The 18,046-nt window shown below is 38.4% G+C and overlaps 1 protein-coding gene across 4 annotated transcripts in view; it reads left to right on the top strand.

Moving 5' to 3' along the window:
- PEPD (peptidase D) overlaps nt 1–18,046 on the top strand; it is a 139,305-nt gene that overhangs the window by 16,394 nt on the left and 104,865 nt on the right. For all 4 annotated transcript variants that reach the window (XM_067004197.1, XM_048068809.2, XM_067004196.1 and 1 more), the window contains 4 exons: nt 8,530–8,593; nt 10,259–10,306; nt 11,963–12,024; nt 17,888–17,932. In XM_067004197.1, the coding sequence (XP_066860298.1) occupies nt 8,530–8,593; nt 10,259–10,306; nt 11,963–12,024; nt 17,888–17,932 (219 nt within the window). The remainder of the gene's footprint in view (nt 1–8,529; nt 8,594–10,258; nt 10,307–11,962; nt 12,025–17,887; nt 17,933–18,046) is intronic.

Below are 18,046 nucleotides of genomic sequence, written 5' to 3' on the forward strand. Positions count from 1 at the left end.
CCCTCTTAGAGCTGTTCAGGTCATTTAACACTGCTGTAAACATAGGTACTTCTTCCTTTCATGCTGTTACCAATTAATATGGGAGCTATGGGGCATGCTGCACACGTTTCGGACCTTGCTGTAATGCTTCTAGGTGTGGGACATAAAATACTGCTGCTTTTCCTTCCAAAATAGGTGTGCTTCCAAAGTGAAAGCAGAACATCTGCTATTGACAGATGCAATGTGTAACTTTCTAAGTTAAGAAGCATGAATTTCCACTGGTGTATAACACGAAGTGGAACACTGTTACTATATAGTGACCTCGAAATTATACTTACCCTCTTAACCAGTGTAATTGTGTCCTTTGTTGCAAGGAGAGATTTCTTATGAGCATTTGTCAACAGTATTATGCCATGGGAAATCATTTTGGGATTTCAGTATATAAAAATTTCCTTTGTTACAGCTTTTTCTGTGCCTAGTACAGAGTCCTTCTCCAAGCCAAAGAATTTTATTTGCAGAAAGAAATAAAGCAAAGGTTACCACCTTGCAAGTTTTCTGTGATTTTGTTTTTTCGGGTAGCTCTTGATAATATCTTTTAAATATCAAATCAAGATGCTGCCTCTTGAGATAGAATTTATAGAAAGCTTAAAGGTCTTTTCTTTGGGGAATGCATGTGATGGGAACAGCTGAGCAGGAGCCGTGAGACAGCCTATAAAATAGACGAGTTTGTTGAGAGTTTGGCCTTTATTAGGAAGAACTGTGAGAGTCTCCTCAACAATTTATTTCTGATTTCTTAAACCCAGCAGTCTGTATGTTGCTCGTAGTTTTCCTGCTTCTGCCTAAGCTGTTTGTGACCTTGGGAAGTCAATATCTAACACCCAGTGTCCTGCATCCAGTATCATGCATGTGGACTCTGCTGTTTTGTTGTTCTCCAGCATGGGACCTCAGTTGCAGCCCTGCAACTTTTTTCAGTCAGATCAGCCTGAGTCTCGATCTTCAGTTCAATTTCTGTTAAATTCTGATATATTTTTTTTATATCCATCTGCTGTATTTTTTATATCCATATTTATCTGTGCTATATCAAATGGAACAAGGAAAAGAAGTTTACATGTACGCAGGCACTTCTGTCCTTCGAAGGATAAACAGAAATCTAGAAACATGTGGAAAGGGACTAGCATTAAGGTTGTCAGAATACATGCTGGAGACTGCCTGTGATACCAGCGAGCCCATTAATGCTGTTTCTTGTTAAACCTAACTGGATGCCTTTTAATCTTCCTGTTAGATAGTGAAATTCCTTTTGGATATATAGGTGATTGTATTTTTTTTTGACAAAGTCAGGAACATCTGCTGGTATCTTGTAAAGCCTCCTGTGTTGCTCTTTCTAGCAGTTCTCAACACCCCCTTGTTTGGTTAATGTTTTGCCATCTGTTAACGTGATGATATTGTAATGAGGAGGGAGTTTATTGGTGAAATTCTGACAGTATTAAAACATTGCTTTGGTATCCCTTTTCCTCCTTCACCTCTGCTTTGCTGATGCATTGTATTTATCTGGGTTTATTATTGCCTAGGTTCTTACCCTTCGTATGCAGTCCCACTGAAATTTTTACTTTGCTTTAAGCTCTTTCTAGTAAGGCCTGAGGAATGGGTTGTTTACTGGGTGGAACTTCAGTTGCTGAAAGCTCTGCTTCTCCATCCAATTTACTCCTTGTGCATGTGTTTCCTCTCATAGGAGGAAAAATGCCATGCAACTCATGCGGTGGCTTTATAGTTGTGAATTTGTGCGTGCTCCAATGCCTTGTAAAGGCACAATGTGCAGGCTTATGTATGTGTGAGCTTTGCTTAGTAGAGACTATTTGCTTAAGAAGTGAGTTTGCCGTGAGGTGGCGGATTATGTCCTTTACTCTGAATGTGAAACTTAAGGTAAAATGGAGTAAGCAATATTGTTGTGTCCCTAGAAAACCAAAAGCATTGACTGTAGAGTTTGCTAGTTTTAGCTTTTCTTTCTCACTGCCTTAACAATCTTCCCGTTCTGATTTTGTGGTATGAGCTTTGAGAGTTTTTCCGTGCAGTTGTGGCAATAATATTTGGAGGACTTTTTAAGAGAGCACTGCGCCTTGAACACTGTTGTGTAGAAACCCTTTTGCTTTAATCATTAACAATGTCTTTGATATTTGCCTATTACACTTTTGCTTCAGCTATGGTAATTCTTTTAATTACTGGTTATAGGAATGTCACTTTCTGGTAACATCCAGAGGCAGTGAGTCTTAAAGACTTGCTTGTACTAAGCAGTGGATGAGGCACGTGGATCTGTGTTTGAATTGCAGCAGGTAGTCTTTAGAAGGGCATGTCTTGCTTTGTGTCAGTACGTACTTTCTTCCTCTGTAAGATGCTAACAGATCCTCAAAATGGTTGCTGACTTTGATGCAGAGGTAGAACTGATTTTTATAATGTATAAATAAGCATAACAACTACAATGCATTGAAGCGTACCAATGGTTCTCACGTTTCTGCCTGTTTGGACAAGCTGATGATGGGAACTTAGCTAATGGGGAGCTCTGGATGAGGGGACAAGCTTAGGGCAATGAGTTAGAATGACATGGAAGAAAGCAAAACTGGCAGCTGTAATTCAGACCACTGCTAGTAAATGGAAAGGTGCAACTGCCGTTTCTTCAGTGTTACTGATGTAACTGTTCAATAAAGTATTTTCATTCTGTGTTTGAGGAAAATGAAAAATATGTGAAGCATTACAAAGTGATGGTGATGAACTTTTTTCTCCTCCGGTGATAAACCTGCAGAAAGTTGAATTGCTCCTAAAGATAATGTTTTTATCTAGATATTTTAAAAGATCTGACCAAAGGGCTCCCCCACCTGCTGTAGCAATTCAAATATGGAACAGAGAGTAGATCCTGTTCGCAAAATCTAATAGCAGGATATGTAACAATATCAGCTGCCTGAAAATCAAACGTGTGCCTGTTCTGATCTCTCCTGGCTTTTATAATCTGTGAATTGCTTGCAGACATGTTAGGAAATATAAGGTATGTGAAAATAGCAGTGGTGTTAAAACAGCCCTGTGATGGGCCCTTGCAATTCCGTGGACTTTTTATAAGTCTAAATGTCCGGTAGTAGACTAATGCAGGACTGGCTGATGCAGCAAACTGTGTGGCTTGTTTTTGTTTGTTTGTTTGTTTGTTTTTCTATTTATTTTATTAACAGGACTGCAGAAAGCTAGATCTTTTTGCTTAATCTGTGTTGTGGGCACTTGCCCTGCTAAAGGTGCTCTGGTCATTTCTGAGGTGTTTACCTGTATTTACATATATGTTTGTGTGTGTATCCGTAATCCTTTAGTAACAAAATAAGCATTCAGGGTGAAGTTAGCCTTACATATCATGCCAATATAACCAATCCAAGTACGCATCATAGATGAACAGTGGTCTTTTTTGTGCTCATGGGTGTTTGTTTTTTTTAAAGTATATGCTTTGCCTGTACTTACAGATTTTTTTGACTCTGGTGCAGTCTCAGACATTGGATCTGTATCTCCCTACCCCATTGTTGCTCTCAATGTTTAGGCTACATAGAATGAAATAAATCGGCTCTTTGTGTCAACCTGTCCTGGTTGCTCTACCTGAGTAGGATATTCAGACATAACCAGATTCCCAAGGAATTGGTTTTTATGCTATAAATTTATGTTTACTGCCACATAATATAAAAGAAGACAAAAAAACAGTACTTGGAGATGAGAATAAGTGTTATATACTAATTGTTATGGAATAAATCTAATATTTTTAGCCAGAAAAAAAAGAAGTGGATAATTACAAGCAAATATTCCTTTGCACCCCAATCTATAGAATTTTATTTAAGGTTTCCTTATCTATACTTTCTGCCAAGCTGCTTTTATAGCTGGCAATTTATTATAGGGTGGCCTATTTGACAAAGTGATAATTAAATAACTCCTAGCGTTAAAAATTTGAAAAAAAAATTTTTTTTTTTCTTCCACTGTGAATTTAGTTGAACCAAATGGAAAAGATTAGAATAAACTTGAAGGTTATGTTAGGCTATTAAACTGAGTGCAGTTCCTGCTTCCTAGTTTGTAATGCTTCTCTCACTTAGTCTTTTGCTGGTGGTTTTTGTTTGATCAATGTCTAAGAGAAATGGGGTATTACTTCAGTGTCTGACTTAATGCTTCACACTGTATGTTTATAGTGAAAATATTGCTCCTCCTCCTCCTCTTCTTTTTCATGTTGCTCCCTCAGTAGAAATTTTATATATCGAAGTTGTCACTTGTGATTAAAAAGTGAATCTTTGCTATTTGGCCCCTTAATAAAGCTTCAGCTTTTAAAATTAAAAAGCACATCAGAATTTGAATATTTTATTTAAAATGTAGGATATCCTTAGCATTTCTCAATTGCTTCAGAGCAAGAAAGCAAGTAGGTGAGGTAGAATGTAGGAAGCACCAGCAGACTGTAAGCACGTTTGGTGTTTAACCCAAGACAACTCAAGCTTTTTTGCTGGACTAGAAAGTGCGATGAGTTCTAAGTGGTGAGCTAGAAACAGTCTCTTCTTGTAGGGAACCTTTGGTGACAGAAGGAGAATGTAGTACTGTAAATAAGTAGAAGTCTTGGACTCCAGCCTAATCTTTCTGACTGCCGTTATCTGTGAGATGCCAGATTTTTGGCAGGCCTCTTGGGTGACAGGGTGCTTGGGCTTGATGGGGTTCCAGAAATTTGGAGTTGCTTATTTCCATGAGGAGATAAAATGACAACTTCTACTGTTCCAGAGGCCCACTACTGACATTTCCAATGAACACTAGTATTTGCTAGGCTGAATTATAAAACTATAGGGAATGGAGATTGAGGGCTTCTTCTGAGGGCTCAAGTGCATTGTTCTCCGTAGGTTTCTGCTCATTTATGCTCACAGTGAATCTAAAAGTTTTTATACAGTTCTTTCCCCCAAAGCCTGTGAAAACTAGGCTGTAGCTTCTGTTCACATCTGCTTACAGAAGTTAATTTTTTTGGATAGGTAAGGAAATACATGATTCAATAATATTTGGGATCATGTCTTCCACTTGGGTAATTCTTCTAATTAATTTATGACTTGCTGTGGGGTTTTCTGCTTGCAGTCTCTGTGGTGATTAATCAGAATTTTGAAACTGGCAGCCCATAGCAGTGTTACAAAAGACAAAGCCAAACCTAAAAATTGTAACAAATTAACTTATTCTACCTGCCTGAAAGTCATTTATAGAGAGAAGTACTCCTAATCTCTATAGAGCGTCAAATGTACTGGAAATGATCAGAACTGAATATAACCTTTGGTTTCCATGAGGCCAGTGAGCGTTCTGTGCAAGGTATAATTCCTTGTGACGGGGATGGTCGGTGCTTGACTTTAATGTGTTCTGCATTTAAATTGTGTAAAAATGAATCCTGAACCCTGTCACTGCTGAGAAACTGCACTGGTTCTCTCTTGCAGTAGCTGATGACGGTGCATGAGGACCTTTCATAGCTTGCCACCAAAATGTGAGCTCTGGTGTTGGTGCCAGCGGTAGCTCAGCGTGAGGTTACACTGGTACAAATTGCCTCTGAATACAGCATGCCTGGATGTGGTTGTAGCTGTGTATAGGAAAAATATGGGTTTGGGGATCTAAAATGTGTGGGAAGAGATGGTGAGATGGTGAGATGTCACAGTGGTGGGACAGAAAGTACGTTGGATGAACTGGAGAGAGAATGGAAGAGATTGGAGGGAATATAGAAAGGTCTTAGTGAGGATCGTATTTGCTTTCCTTTCTCTCTGAGCTTTTGTTTTGCCCTCTTTGCTGCTTTTCTACAGATGATAGTACAGAATTTTTCTGCTTTAATGCAGACTTCCATGTGCATGTTTTCCTTCTGCCTGTTTTGCAAAGGGTGGGTCTGTACAGAAAGCTTCCCAGTAATCCACGGGGAGAGGTGGCTTCTATACCGAAGCATTGTGGCTCCCATGAGATGGGTAGGGGATGGTATTTTGTGGGAAGTGTATGTGAATTTATTTTACCAGTCAGAGGTGCTAATGAATGACAAAAAGATGTGAAGCAGAACCTTGAATACTTCGGAGAGGAGCTGAGGTCTCTCTGTACTTTGTGCTAAAAGTTTGCTGGCTTTCTGTGCAAGGCGGCCAGAACAGGACCTGAAGGAGGGACATGTCTGGGAAGCTCGGTAGCTTGTCAATGGGTGTGATGGAGTCAAAAGTGTCTGAAGGATGACCTGGTTTAATAAACAGAAGCTTAGAACAGAGTGGGAAGCTGCTGTTTTTTTTTTCTGTCCAAGTACAGAAAAAAATCCTCAGCCTTGAAAGGACGAGGAGCTACTTGTGTTCCTCAGATGAATGAGAGTGTTCGTAAGGGGAGGTGCTGGATGAATTACAGCTGGAATGGAATCGATAATGGTTTAAAATTAACCGTAACGAAAGAATTAATTTAGCAGCACTTTGCTGTAGACCATGCAAGTATATGAATTAACAAACCAAGAAAAGGACTTTAAAAACAGTTTGTGGAAAGACGGAAGTTTTCTTACTGGCATGTTGGAAAGTGAGACCTACTCTTACTTAAATGGCATTAAATGAAGTTAATAAAATCCAGCACATCTGTGGGCTTACTTTTAAGAAATGTTTAATTTACAAGAAAGAGTTACCGCATCCAAACAATACAGCTAATTCTAAATAGTGCTTTGGAGGTGTTTCTGTAAAGGCTAAAGCATACCGTAAATCGCCACTGGCTGTAAATTAACTGGTTTTACAGTGGGGATCCTTCCGAAACCAGAGGAATTAGTTGAAACTGTAAAAGAGAACAAAAATGGAAAATGCTAAATCTGTTCGTGATGTTTCTGTGGAATATTAAAGTACTTTAATGTGTGAGGAATGAAGGAGGGGGGGAAAAAAGAGATACCTACACTGTAAGCAGAGTATGCAGAAGTTGGAGGTAAGGGAACTGTAAAGAACAGGGTACAGAAAGATAAGAAGATAGAGTGATTTTTTTAATTATATGGAAAATTAACTAGGGAGGGAAGATAAATTATAATTCCTTTGAAATTTCAAGCAGTGATGGGAAGAGTCCGCAAAAGAAGCATTGCAAATGAGAACTTACAATGAAATGTTTGTGTTACTTTTGAATAATTACTTCACATACAATTAGATTTAAAAAAAAAAAATCTGCAATTTGCTGCTTTGGAGCCTGCTTTCTTCATGAGAATACTAAAAACATTTCCATGTCATTGTTTGTTGTCTGGGCCCAATATAATTTGGACCATAAAGGGATGTAAAATGAAGAACTAGTGCACAAGATTGAAAGGATGTCTGAAATCGGAGATGCAGCCAGCTGACAGCGCGGGCAGCTATGCCACATGTCTTTGTCACTGAGCACCTCCTAAAAACGTTGGGCTCTTGGTCCCACCGATCTGCAAGTTAGATTTTTTTTTTCCGTTTCTGGCCTAATTTACTCTCTTCTTCGTTGGACTTGGGCTGCTGTGGTGTAATGTTTAAACAACTGAAGTGTCTGTCCTGTTGCGCCTCTTGCCCCCCTGCTTTCTTGCAGGAGGCATAACTCACAGAGCTCCCAGCTCCCCTTCTGTTGTCCATGTTTTTCCTCCTGTTTTCATTCCTTTGAGGAAGGGTGTAGGGTGGGTGTGTTTTTTTTGTTGTTTTTTTTTTGTGTGTTTTTTTAAAATTTATTTTACATTTTCAGAAGTCCTGATTATTTTTGTTTCAATATCGGGGGGAGATAGAGATTGGAATTGTGGAATTGGAGAGTAAAATCTTGTGAGTGAAGGACTGAGCCATCGCACAGCCACTGTGTGCCACCAGGGCCGCGGGGAAGTACAGGGGTGCTCGGCCACGCCAGCATCTGCAGCGATAGACGGGAAGCAGATCTTTCACGTCACTCCTGCACTATTTTTCCTTTGCCCAGCTGGGGCAGAAGAAGGCAGAAGTGATTTCATTTTGGACATGGACCATAAAGTCGCACACCCTGTTAGGTTAGAGGAGTGAAACTGTGGGGTCCTGAGGAATAAAGGCTGCAGAACACAGCCCAACAGTCCTCGGGCTGCTTCGTGCTGTGCCAGGGGGCTTACAGCAGGGAAGAGGGTCCTGCAGTGAGTGAGCACCAGAGCAGAAAACGAGTATCTTGTTCATTCTTCAAATATAACACAGGGCAGAGTGGTCTGGTGCTGTTTCAACGCCCTTCCGCCATCTGGTGAGTTGGAAATTGTACACAAATGGCAAAGTTCTTTTAAAAAAACCTGTCTTGTGTAGAGTGAATGGGAAAAATAAAACTTTAGTTCAGGAGGAGACCATGAAATCTAAGTATTCAGCCTGGACTGGATTGAAGCACAATGATTTTGTGGCCGTGGCAACTGTTCTGTGTAATCTACTATTTTGAGAAATTGAATCAAGGTTAGGATTACTAAAACATTCCTTGTATCTGCTTTTTTACTGTGATAGTAGATAATGTAATTTCTTTGTCTGTAGACTTAAACTATTAAATGTAGCAGTAAAGCTGAATCCAAATGTTTCTTTCTCCTGTTTTCCAAAGGATTCACCCCCCTGAATACTTCAAGAAAAAATATGCTGTGGATGAAGTCCACTACGTGAATGAGGTGAGTTGTCTCTGTGTATGAATATTTTTCTGTGAATACAAAATGGACATGTGGCAGTGATTTTGCTCCTTATAAAGCACTTGTAATTTTTTTTTAAATTAAAGAAAAGAAAAGAAAAGCTGCTACTTTGAGCTGAACACTAAAGTCTTAATCCAAAGACCATCTCATAAACAAGTCTGGGGCATCGTGAGACCTGTCAGTCTATATCTTTATCCAACAGAAACATGTTGCTAAATACATTTCTTTTTTTCAATGCCTTGGAGATTTGAGGAGATTGCTGTCAGGGAGATTGCATGTTTTAACTCCGACTGAGAGCCTGCACTTACTTTATGCATACAAAGAGCTGTGAGGAATAGCTGCCTGCCTGCTTTACTCTTAGTTCGTGTTGAATCACTCTAATATTAGAATAAGCAACCATTTCCCTATTTTTAAATGTGTGACTTTCTTAGTCAGGTTTCTCATTTGGTTTTTGAGCAGATGTTTATATACTTATGCACCTGGCCAGTCATCTTTTTTTTTTTTTTTGGTAGGAAGGCTCAGCAGGATGAGGGCAATATTCCTGCCAAGCTCTGTGGTTGATTTTCATGGAGAGCAGCTTGAAAAGGAAGATTCTGATATTCCTGTCCCTGCAGAACACTAACTATGACTCACAAGACCCAAAACTTTGCTGTAATCAGCTGTGAGGATGTTTCATTTCATTTTCATAATGAGTCTAATTATGAAATGAAGTTTGATCCTGTATTTCAGTAGCTGGGGTAGAGGAAGCTGTGCAGAGGTTGCTTTTTGACGTGAGTTAGAATCACACAGAGTGCAGACACTCCTCTGTCAGGCAGAGAAAATTGCAAGTGGAAAATGTATGTTTTATTTAAAAAATAAAAATCACGTTTATTTTGGGTTACTTTAGTTACTTTGGCTAGCTTTCCACCAATAAATGACTTTATTACAGTTCTGTTCTTACTGTTTAGAAACCTCATTGATGAGGAAAAGAGCTGATTAGGTGGAGCACTACATTTTCCCAAAATAAAGGCCATGTTCCACCTGAACTACTTGGATTGAAGTTTGGAGCAGCTGAAGCCTGCAGTTAAGCTGTTTAGCTTTCAAAGGTTCTGTCTATAACTTTTGCCTGGTTTGCCAAGGAAGTGGTTTTCCACCATCAGGATACTAGGGGCATTTTGCACAGGATGGTTTTATGTCAACAAATGACCCATCTGTGTAAGCATGTAATCCTCATTTTTCATTAAAAAAAAATAAAATTTGGAAATGGTATTTTTATACCTCACTGCCATATGCTTTATTTTATTAATATTATTACTATGCTATTAAGCTATTTTAAAGTTTGTAGAACAGTGCCGCATGGAATTATGTTGTCTGTTCATTGCCTCAAGAAATGTTTAGTTCAGTGCCCACGTTTCTGCAGCAGCTCTTGAAGCCCAGTCGTTATTCGTGTATTGAAAGGGCACCATCAACTTAAGCACTAAATATTTTGTGATCTACTGACTCTTGTTGCAAGTGTCATGTAAGAGTAAAATATCTGAAAGGTATGAGACGAACAATTTTGTCTTTCCAAGTTGTTTAGTCTATATACAGTAAAATTTTGATGAAATAGGTATCATTGTGATTATGAGGAAGAAAAAGAAATAATAACAATCTAAAACTTCTTTTTAGATATCCAATGTCTTGGCTTCGAAGAAACCTTCTGTGCTCCTTACTTTGGTGAGTGATACTATTCTGAAGAGTAACTACCAATTTCCTTCAAAAGGAGATCAGTTCATTAAATACCTCTATACACTGTCATTCTCTCCCTATCTTTCCCTTCCCATCCTTGCCAAATTTGAGGCCATCTGTATTAATGTATTCTTCTGGCTCCTCCATGACCTCAGGATTTCTAACCTCTGGGTTTCTAGTCTATATTCTCAAAAGCTTTTCCTGTGTTCTGGCAAAACATGACAAGCCTATCTAATGTTGACCGTGCTATTCTCCAGCCTATGTAGAATGCCTTCAAACTCCATTCTTCTCTAATGCTGCTCAAGCTACGTCATGAGCATATCTGGACTTTTCTTTGGGAACCCCATAAGGATTCATGGAATTCTTATTCTGCATATACTGGGTTGATAAGAATAACTTCTGCAAGGAGGGTGTGATGGAATGCCTGCCAAGTATTTAGAAAGGGGCTTGCTCTGGAAGTGGGATGAACGAGTGGAGGTAAAGCCTGCAAGCTGCTTCTTCCCCGTCACCTCATCCCCAGCTTTTTTCCCCTGATGTGTTTGGTAAACCTCTCTCGCTGTTACGAGTATCTGATTTGTTGTCTTCAGTCTATATAAGAAATGATTTGCGGACTCTGAGCTTTCCCTTACAGCAAATGCAGTGGCAGCTCCCGGATTTCTTGTTTTCCCATGATAGTTGCCAGACAGGTCTTACAAAAAATCCCTCCTTAGGCAGACGTACAGTATGAGATCTGAGCTTTTTATCCATTAAGAAGATGTCCTAAATACAGTCTTTCTTCCACACAATGTATTAAAAGGATGAACCTATAGTTTTATTTCATGTACTTTCAGAGAAATGAGAGTGAAAGGGAGTATTTGTCCATCTTGCATTCCTTATTGTGCATTTCTGCGCATCAAGTTGTTGATTAGTTGTCTCTCTGTGAGCATCCCATTGTAGCTGGGAATTTTCACAGATTTCTTGCTGAGAGAATGGAGCTGTGATGCTTTCACATTCCTCCCACTGCCACAATGAAATTCATAGAGAACGGCAGAGCTCTTCTCCTAACGTTGGCTGAAGGGAGACTTGGTCCTCTCCTGTGGTCTCATTCTAAATAAAGAACTGTAATGCTGCTCCACAGGGTTTCCCATATGCATGTCAGAAGTGTTCGTCTGCTGTGAAGCAGCCAAAATCCTCATGCTTATGCTACTTGCTTGAATGGAAAGCTGTAGGGAAGCGGCATGCAGATTTAAATAGTAAGCATTGCCAAGGCAGTGTGGAATAATTTATTTTTAAATGAAATTACTTTAGAAGAAATCTTGCCTGTTTGTTATTCCCTTGTTCTTTATTATCGTATAGGTCTCTTAGCTCCTTTCAAGGCTTAAGGGAATTCGAAATCCAAGCCTGCCGTTTTCCTAAGCAGCATATCCTAACCTGAGTTCCGTGCTGGTCTCCTTTGAAACAAATGATGTCTTAAATTGGTTTACATTTGAACAAACTGTTTTTTTTTTTTGGTTGTTTTTTCTTTTCCTTTTTGTAATAGTGATTCAAGGAAATGTATAAGTTTTCCTAAAGACTTAGTGCAGTTATGTTCTCTCCATGATTTAAATTTTAAATACTTGTGTTTGGCTCAGAATCATGGTCCTTTTAATCTTTTTCCCTCCCAAGCGCGGTGTTAATACTGATAGCGGAAATATCTCCAAAGAAGCTTCATTCGAGGGAATCAGCCAGTAAGTGACACAGCTTTTTATGTATTAATTGTTTCATGGTTACATTGAATTCATCTTTATTTCACATTTAAATGATTCTTTTCCTGATAACATAATGTTGAATGGCAAATCAAATATATTGATAACTTCTTTGGAAATAAAACTTTTGACATGTTTCTACTGATTTCAAATGGGGGGTGGGGGTTGGAAAGCTTTTGCATCAAAGATCATTTGATGTTTTTTGTGTTTGTTTTAAGCAGATAAAACCAACCAGACCCACCCCTAATTTCTGTTTCCATTTTTAGGGATAGAATATTTGATTTTCAGATTTTAGAAAAATTTATTTTTAAGAGTATCTTCTTTCTTTTATTGACTTCCTTGTACAGTGTTAAGTCAGGTATTAGGAATTCTGGCATGCACATTTTTCTGAAAAGATACAGCATTACATGTCCAAAATAAAAGATCACCTTTCTGCCTAGAAATGACCTTTTACTGTCCCCTTATATTGTATTTTTATGGAGTTTGGCTACTAGTAGAGTGAAAATGTCCTCCTACATGAAGTATTTTGAAAAGGCAGTTAATAAAAATACATCAGAGACTGCTTTTGGAAGTGAAGATGATGACCTCAATTTTGAATTAAATGCAAATTTTTTTTTGATATCCTAAAATGAGATCATTTTTCATTTTATCTCAGACGTATGGCAGAAAAGAAACAAAACTTCCCATTAAAAAGCCTGTTAAAATAAACACTTGTGCTGAGATGTTGAGTAGGTGGCCTCTTTTGTGATCCTCGACTCCCAGTCACCCTGCTGTATTTTTCCTCCATTCACCTCTGTCCACAGCATATTAACTCTGAAGTGATAATTACAGTGCACAGAATTTACTACAATTCTGGGCAATCATTTGTATAGTCAGATAGCACGTGTTCTCCTGGGACAGTCTTTTCTCCATGTCATGTGAACTGAAGTCTGGAATCTGATCCCATAATTACTTTGTTCTCTCTTCCACAACCTAAATAGAAACTTAATGAATGTCAGGATTATTGGGGACCCTGCTGGCATTTAGACATCTTTTGCTGGCCAATATAAAGTATATAATACCAATAAAGTATAACTATTCTGAAATATAACTATTTCAGAACATAATCAAACCATTTTGAGTGAATATTTGGTGTCCTTTCTGTTGCTTTTACCAAGGAGATACTCAGTTACCTTATGCTCTGCAGGTACAGATGGACTCCAAAATCTGTGCAGAGAGATGCCTTCAGTTTTATCTGAGACACCTCCACATGAAAAATAAGCAGTTACTAACTCCAGCCGTAATTCTTTATGGGAACCATGTACAAAGGTCCATTTGAAGTATCAAAATTCCTTTTTCCTTCTGAATTTCACTGAGACACTAGAGTGTAATTAGTAACACATTCTATTACTAGTCAACATTAATGTAGGAAGCCACTCCATTTGACACTTGACTTGAGATTTTGATAGCGTGTGCTCTGAAACACTTCAATGGATTAATGGTATTTTCTCTCTGGCTTCCCAGTTTGTGGTAAACATGCTCTTTGTTTGCTCCAATTAGAGTACTTCATTCTTTAGGGGAGCTTTCTGGCAGTTTAGCAGATAACTCTTTTGAGACCTGGGATGTGCTCTCCCTCTCCACCCCTAGGCACCGAACTGTTCATTTTGATGCCTTTGACAGATCTGGTTAGTGTCTTTCCCTCTCCTCCCATACTGCAAGTATGGGAGAGCACTCATTGATTTTGTTGTTGAATATGCTGGAGATCTACTCCATCTCACCTCTTCTGACAGATACGGTGCCCTCAAACCACTTGTCACTCGAGCCTTTCCTTGATCTCCCTAACTCCTACTCCTGTCGTCTCGGGGGGCTGTCAGTTCACAGCGTGCTTAGCTTCTGTGCCTGCAGTGCACATCAGGGAGATTGAACGCTGCAAACTGAGGGTGTGCACGAGGGGTGAACTTCCTTCTAAAGTCTGCTCTCAGATTTTTGTAACTGTATATAAATCAACCAGTTTTGCATTTCTTTTTGACAGACCTAAACCAATTTCAGCATTGCTGCTTTTCAGTTTCTCCTCCTTTCTTATATCACATTTCCTTTACTGAAACTCGTGTATTTCAAATGTATTGATTTGTTCTAAGAGGAGTAAAACTGTTGAGCTTGTACCAAATAACATGTTCTTTCACATCATGCTCCCTCGTGCCTACCAGCAAGGGCACATTTTCCCCTCCCACTGTCCTTTGCTTGGTGAGCCTCTGGTTCAGCTATGGTGTTGTATTTTATTCCTTTGTTCTTGTTTGTTTGTTTCCGTTTTCTGGCTACCTGCTGAAGATGTATTTGCTTGCTAGGGCTCTTTTGTGTTTCTCCTAGACCCATTTGTCTTATTTCTCCTAGACTGACTATGCTCCAGTGGTGTGCAGTGGTTTTTTTTTTTGATTGTTTGTTTTTTGCTATGGATAATTGTGTAAGTAATGTATCACTTCCTAAAAAGCAGAATCTTGCTCTCCATGCAGGCTGTTCATCTGGTCCTGTCAGAGGCTACTTCTTTCTTGCCCTAACGATGTCGCTTCCCTGCGTTACTTTTTCAACCTTTTGAACTTCTTCTGGAACAAAATTATCTAAATTACTAGATTAATTTTTGCAGTGTAATAAATAGTCACTTGGAGCAAAGTGACTACTGTGGTCACGGGTTATTTCTATGCTCACCCTGACGATCACCCCTAAGTTATTTTTGTCCTGCTAGCAATGATCAAACTTGATTCTATGCAAATAAGAGAGCCCATAATAGTGAATTATATCAGAGCTTCTATTATTTTACATTATAGCTCTCTCTTCTGTAGCAAAGTATGCCTTATATTTAAGAGCTTTTATTTATTTATTTATTTATGAAAAGGGGGTAGGGCTGGTATGTTGCTGCAGTCTGTAAAAATGGAGATTTATTGTACTTGGAAAACCGTCCTGCTCAGCAGTAGATAGTACTGTGGTTCAGCGGAGGCAGAAGTGTGGGACAGTGACTTAACACCTGGACCATTTGATAAAGTCCTTGCTGTTAACTCCCCTGAAGTCAGCTCTGTACGCAACTGTTACGAATCCTACCAAAATTACTTTCCCTCACTTACTCCAGATAGTGTAAGTGTAGAAGGCAGATTTCTAAAGCAGTTCTAATGTATTATTTTCTAGAAAAATGTACTTCTGTCTGCCAGTAAAGGCTAGCTCCTTTTTTATTTTCTTCTAATTCATGGAACCATTTTTCAGACTGAAAAAACATACAGGAATTTTTAAAATCTAATCACGTGGCTGTTATGTAACACTTGTAAAAATGTTCTGAGGTGTGTCTTACCATATAGAAAATAGATTTTGAACTTGTATGCCTAAACAGTAATATGCCACATACCCCAAAATACTGTTAACAAAGCTTTACTCACCATGTTAGGGGCTTTTCTTTATCCTCAGAATCTATTGATGTAAATGATAGACAGTTCAAGCAATTATACTTAATGTTTAATGTTTTTCAATTAATTCATTTGTCTCAAAACTGTACCTGTTGGGTATGATGAAGACTAGCTGACTGCTTGGCCAAGGCTAGTTCACTATTGCTGTGAGCAAAGTCAATCATTAGAGGAAAGATTCTCCATATTGAAGAAGAGTAGGAATTTCCAATATGTTATAATAACACATCAGAATAATGTGTTTTTAATTTTTTGTCACCATATATACTTTCTAAACTGACAAAAAAAGACTCATACAGTCACTTTTATACAGGAGGCATTGATTTCTAATCTTTTTTTTAAACTAATGAAATTGTCTTGCATGTTAAAGGACAAGTGAGTATGAAATCAATTTAAACATGCCATTCAATGTAATATTTATTACTTCTATGTTGATTAAATGGGAATATTGACACATTACAGATTGCAACAGTAGCAAATGTCATTTTTTCTTCCTCAAGACCACATCTCTCATCATCAAGTATTGTCAATTTGCAAATTGCAGTAAAATGTAGAATTGGATTGCTCTACATGATCCTCTTAGCACTAGGGCACCGTGGTTTTTAAAAGTAAATTGATTATTGTCTAGCAGGATCTAAACTTCCGAGTAGAATAAGGTAGGATTATTTTATATAGAATTTTGTGCACAAACGACATGAATTAATCACTATTTGTGCACTCCTGTTAATGATGACATGCTCTTCCCCTTGAGCATACCATTTAATTAGTAATTTCTGGAATGTGGCTTCTTTAGTTGCCTTGTTCCTAATGAAAATAAAGCATAATTTGAGTAATTAGCTTTAGATGTTTAGCAATCATAAACAGGTGGTCTTGTGGCCACTTAAAGAGGACTTGTGGTTATCACAAACTAAGCAGAATTGAGATGGTTCAGTCCTTAATTGTTGGCTTCTTTGAAAAAGCTACATACAATAGATCAGATTCTCTTCTAAATGTGAATTCATGCCGTGTCCTGCAGATCTAAGATCGTGTTTTATATTTGACAATATGTCAAAGTTTCTTGTTCAGGTGAGAGAGAGAACTGCAGTTCTTTTCATGACCTCCTGCATCCTTTCCAACCCCCCCCCCCCCCCCCCCCCGCACCCCTTTGTTTTAATCCTGTTGCCTTTCTTTGTGTTCAGTTAGCTTTCCAAATTGACACCAACCAGTTTTTAAGGAGCTGCTGCATGGTAGGTGGTCCCAGCCAGCAAGTAAAACTTGCATTTCTGGCAGCATAAAGATGGTTCAAGAAGAACCTTTAGGGTTTGGAAAGGCACAAACGGGTGACTTTGCTATCTAAGGATGCAGAAAGACCCTGGTACAATTAGAATTGACTTCTAAGTATTTTTTTAATTGGATTTGTGCTTTAGTTGATCCCTTTTTGAGGTATTATGGATAGCCAATAACCCGAAGTAGATTTATTTTTTCCTTCAAAATTGTGAGAAAACGAATTGTTGCCTTACAACATCCTTCTGAAGATCTGCTGGGAGCTTTGGAGCATTTTAATTCTCTTAAATGCCCTAATTGAAGAGCCAGCAGTCCTGAGTCAGACAAAAGTATCTTTGATGCAGAACGTTCCTTAAGCATTTAAATTGTTAGCATAAAAAACCCTCAAACAATGCTTGAAAATTCATTTGTGTTCCACTTAATTACTCAACTTCTTACTCCATTGGCCAGTGTAATGTTATTGTTTAGAGAGCCTTAAAATAGTTCCAAGAAGGCATGAATTGCTAATGCAGAAAATAAACAGGAAAAAAAAAGTTTTGGAGGCAGAAGCTTTCACTTTGCCTCTTCTGTAGATGACAAAAGAAGAGGAGAGGTTATCTGTCTTTTCACAGTCTGTCTGAGCAAATCTGTTTATCATGTGCCATGTTTTGCACAAGCAAAAATTGGAATATGTAAAACAGAGGGTGAAATTAGCAATTTACTGTACTTAAATTCACTGAAGGGCTTTTGGGGAGTGAAGTTAAAATCACAGAACAGTTTTGATTGGAAAGGACCTCTGGAGGTTGATCTGGTCAAACCCGCACTCACAGCAGTGAATTGGTAACTTAAAATTTTACCTTTGTCAAAAGAAATTCTCCAAATATGTCCTGAACATGCTGTTACTCTGGTTTCTGCATGTTCTTAGAAGTATGCATCTGGTTTAGTCTTACGTATTTCAACATGAAATACTTGCACAGTGAAGATGAGTGTGTGCTTTCTTCTCACTGTGAGTTACTCTGATCAGTACTAAATTCAGATCTAATACTAGCCTTTGCAAGTTTTCACATCCTCAGAGAAGACACAGTTAAAAAAAAAAAAACAAAAACTAGTAACTATGCCATCTCTGCCTTTGTTTGCGTAGTTGTTTTTTGATGTTTGTATTTTTTTGCTGTTTCTAGATTCAACGTGAACAACAAAATCCTTCATCCTGAAATTGCAGAATGGTGAGTAGTGTAAAATCTTTGTTTGAGTAGTTGAGCATGCTTATATTGTGAACTTCGGAGATTGCTTCGGAGATGTTCCCTAAGCAGAACCTCCTAGTTTACTATGTTTTAAGT

The sequence above is a fragment of the Anser cygnoides genome, chromosome 12 (genome assembly GCF_040182565.1).
Source record: "Anser cygnoides isolate HZ-2024a breed goose chromosome 12, Taihu_goose_T2T_genome, whole genome shotgun sequence".
Classification (NCBI taxonomy): Eukaryota; Metazoa; Chordata; class Aves; order Anseriformes; family Anatidae; genus Anser; species Anser cygnoides.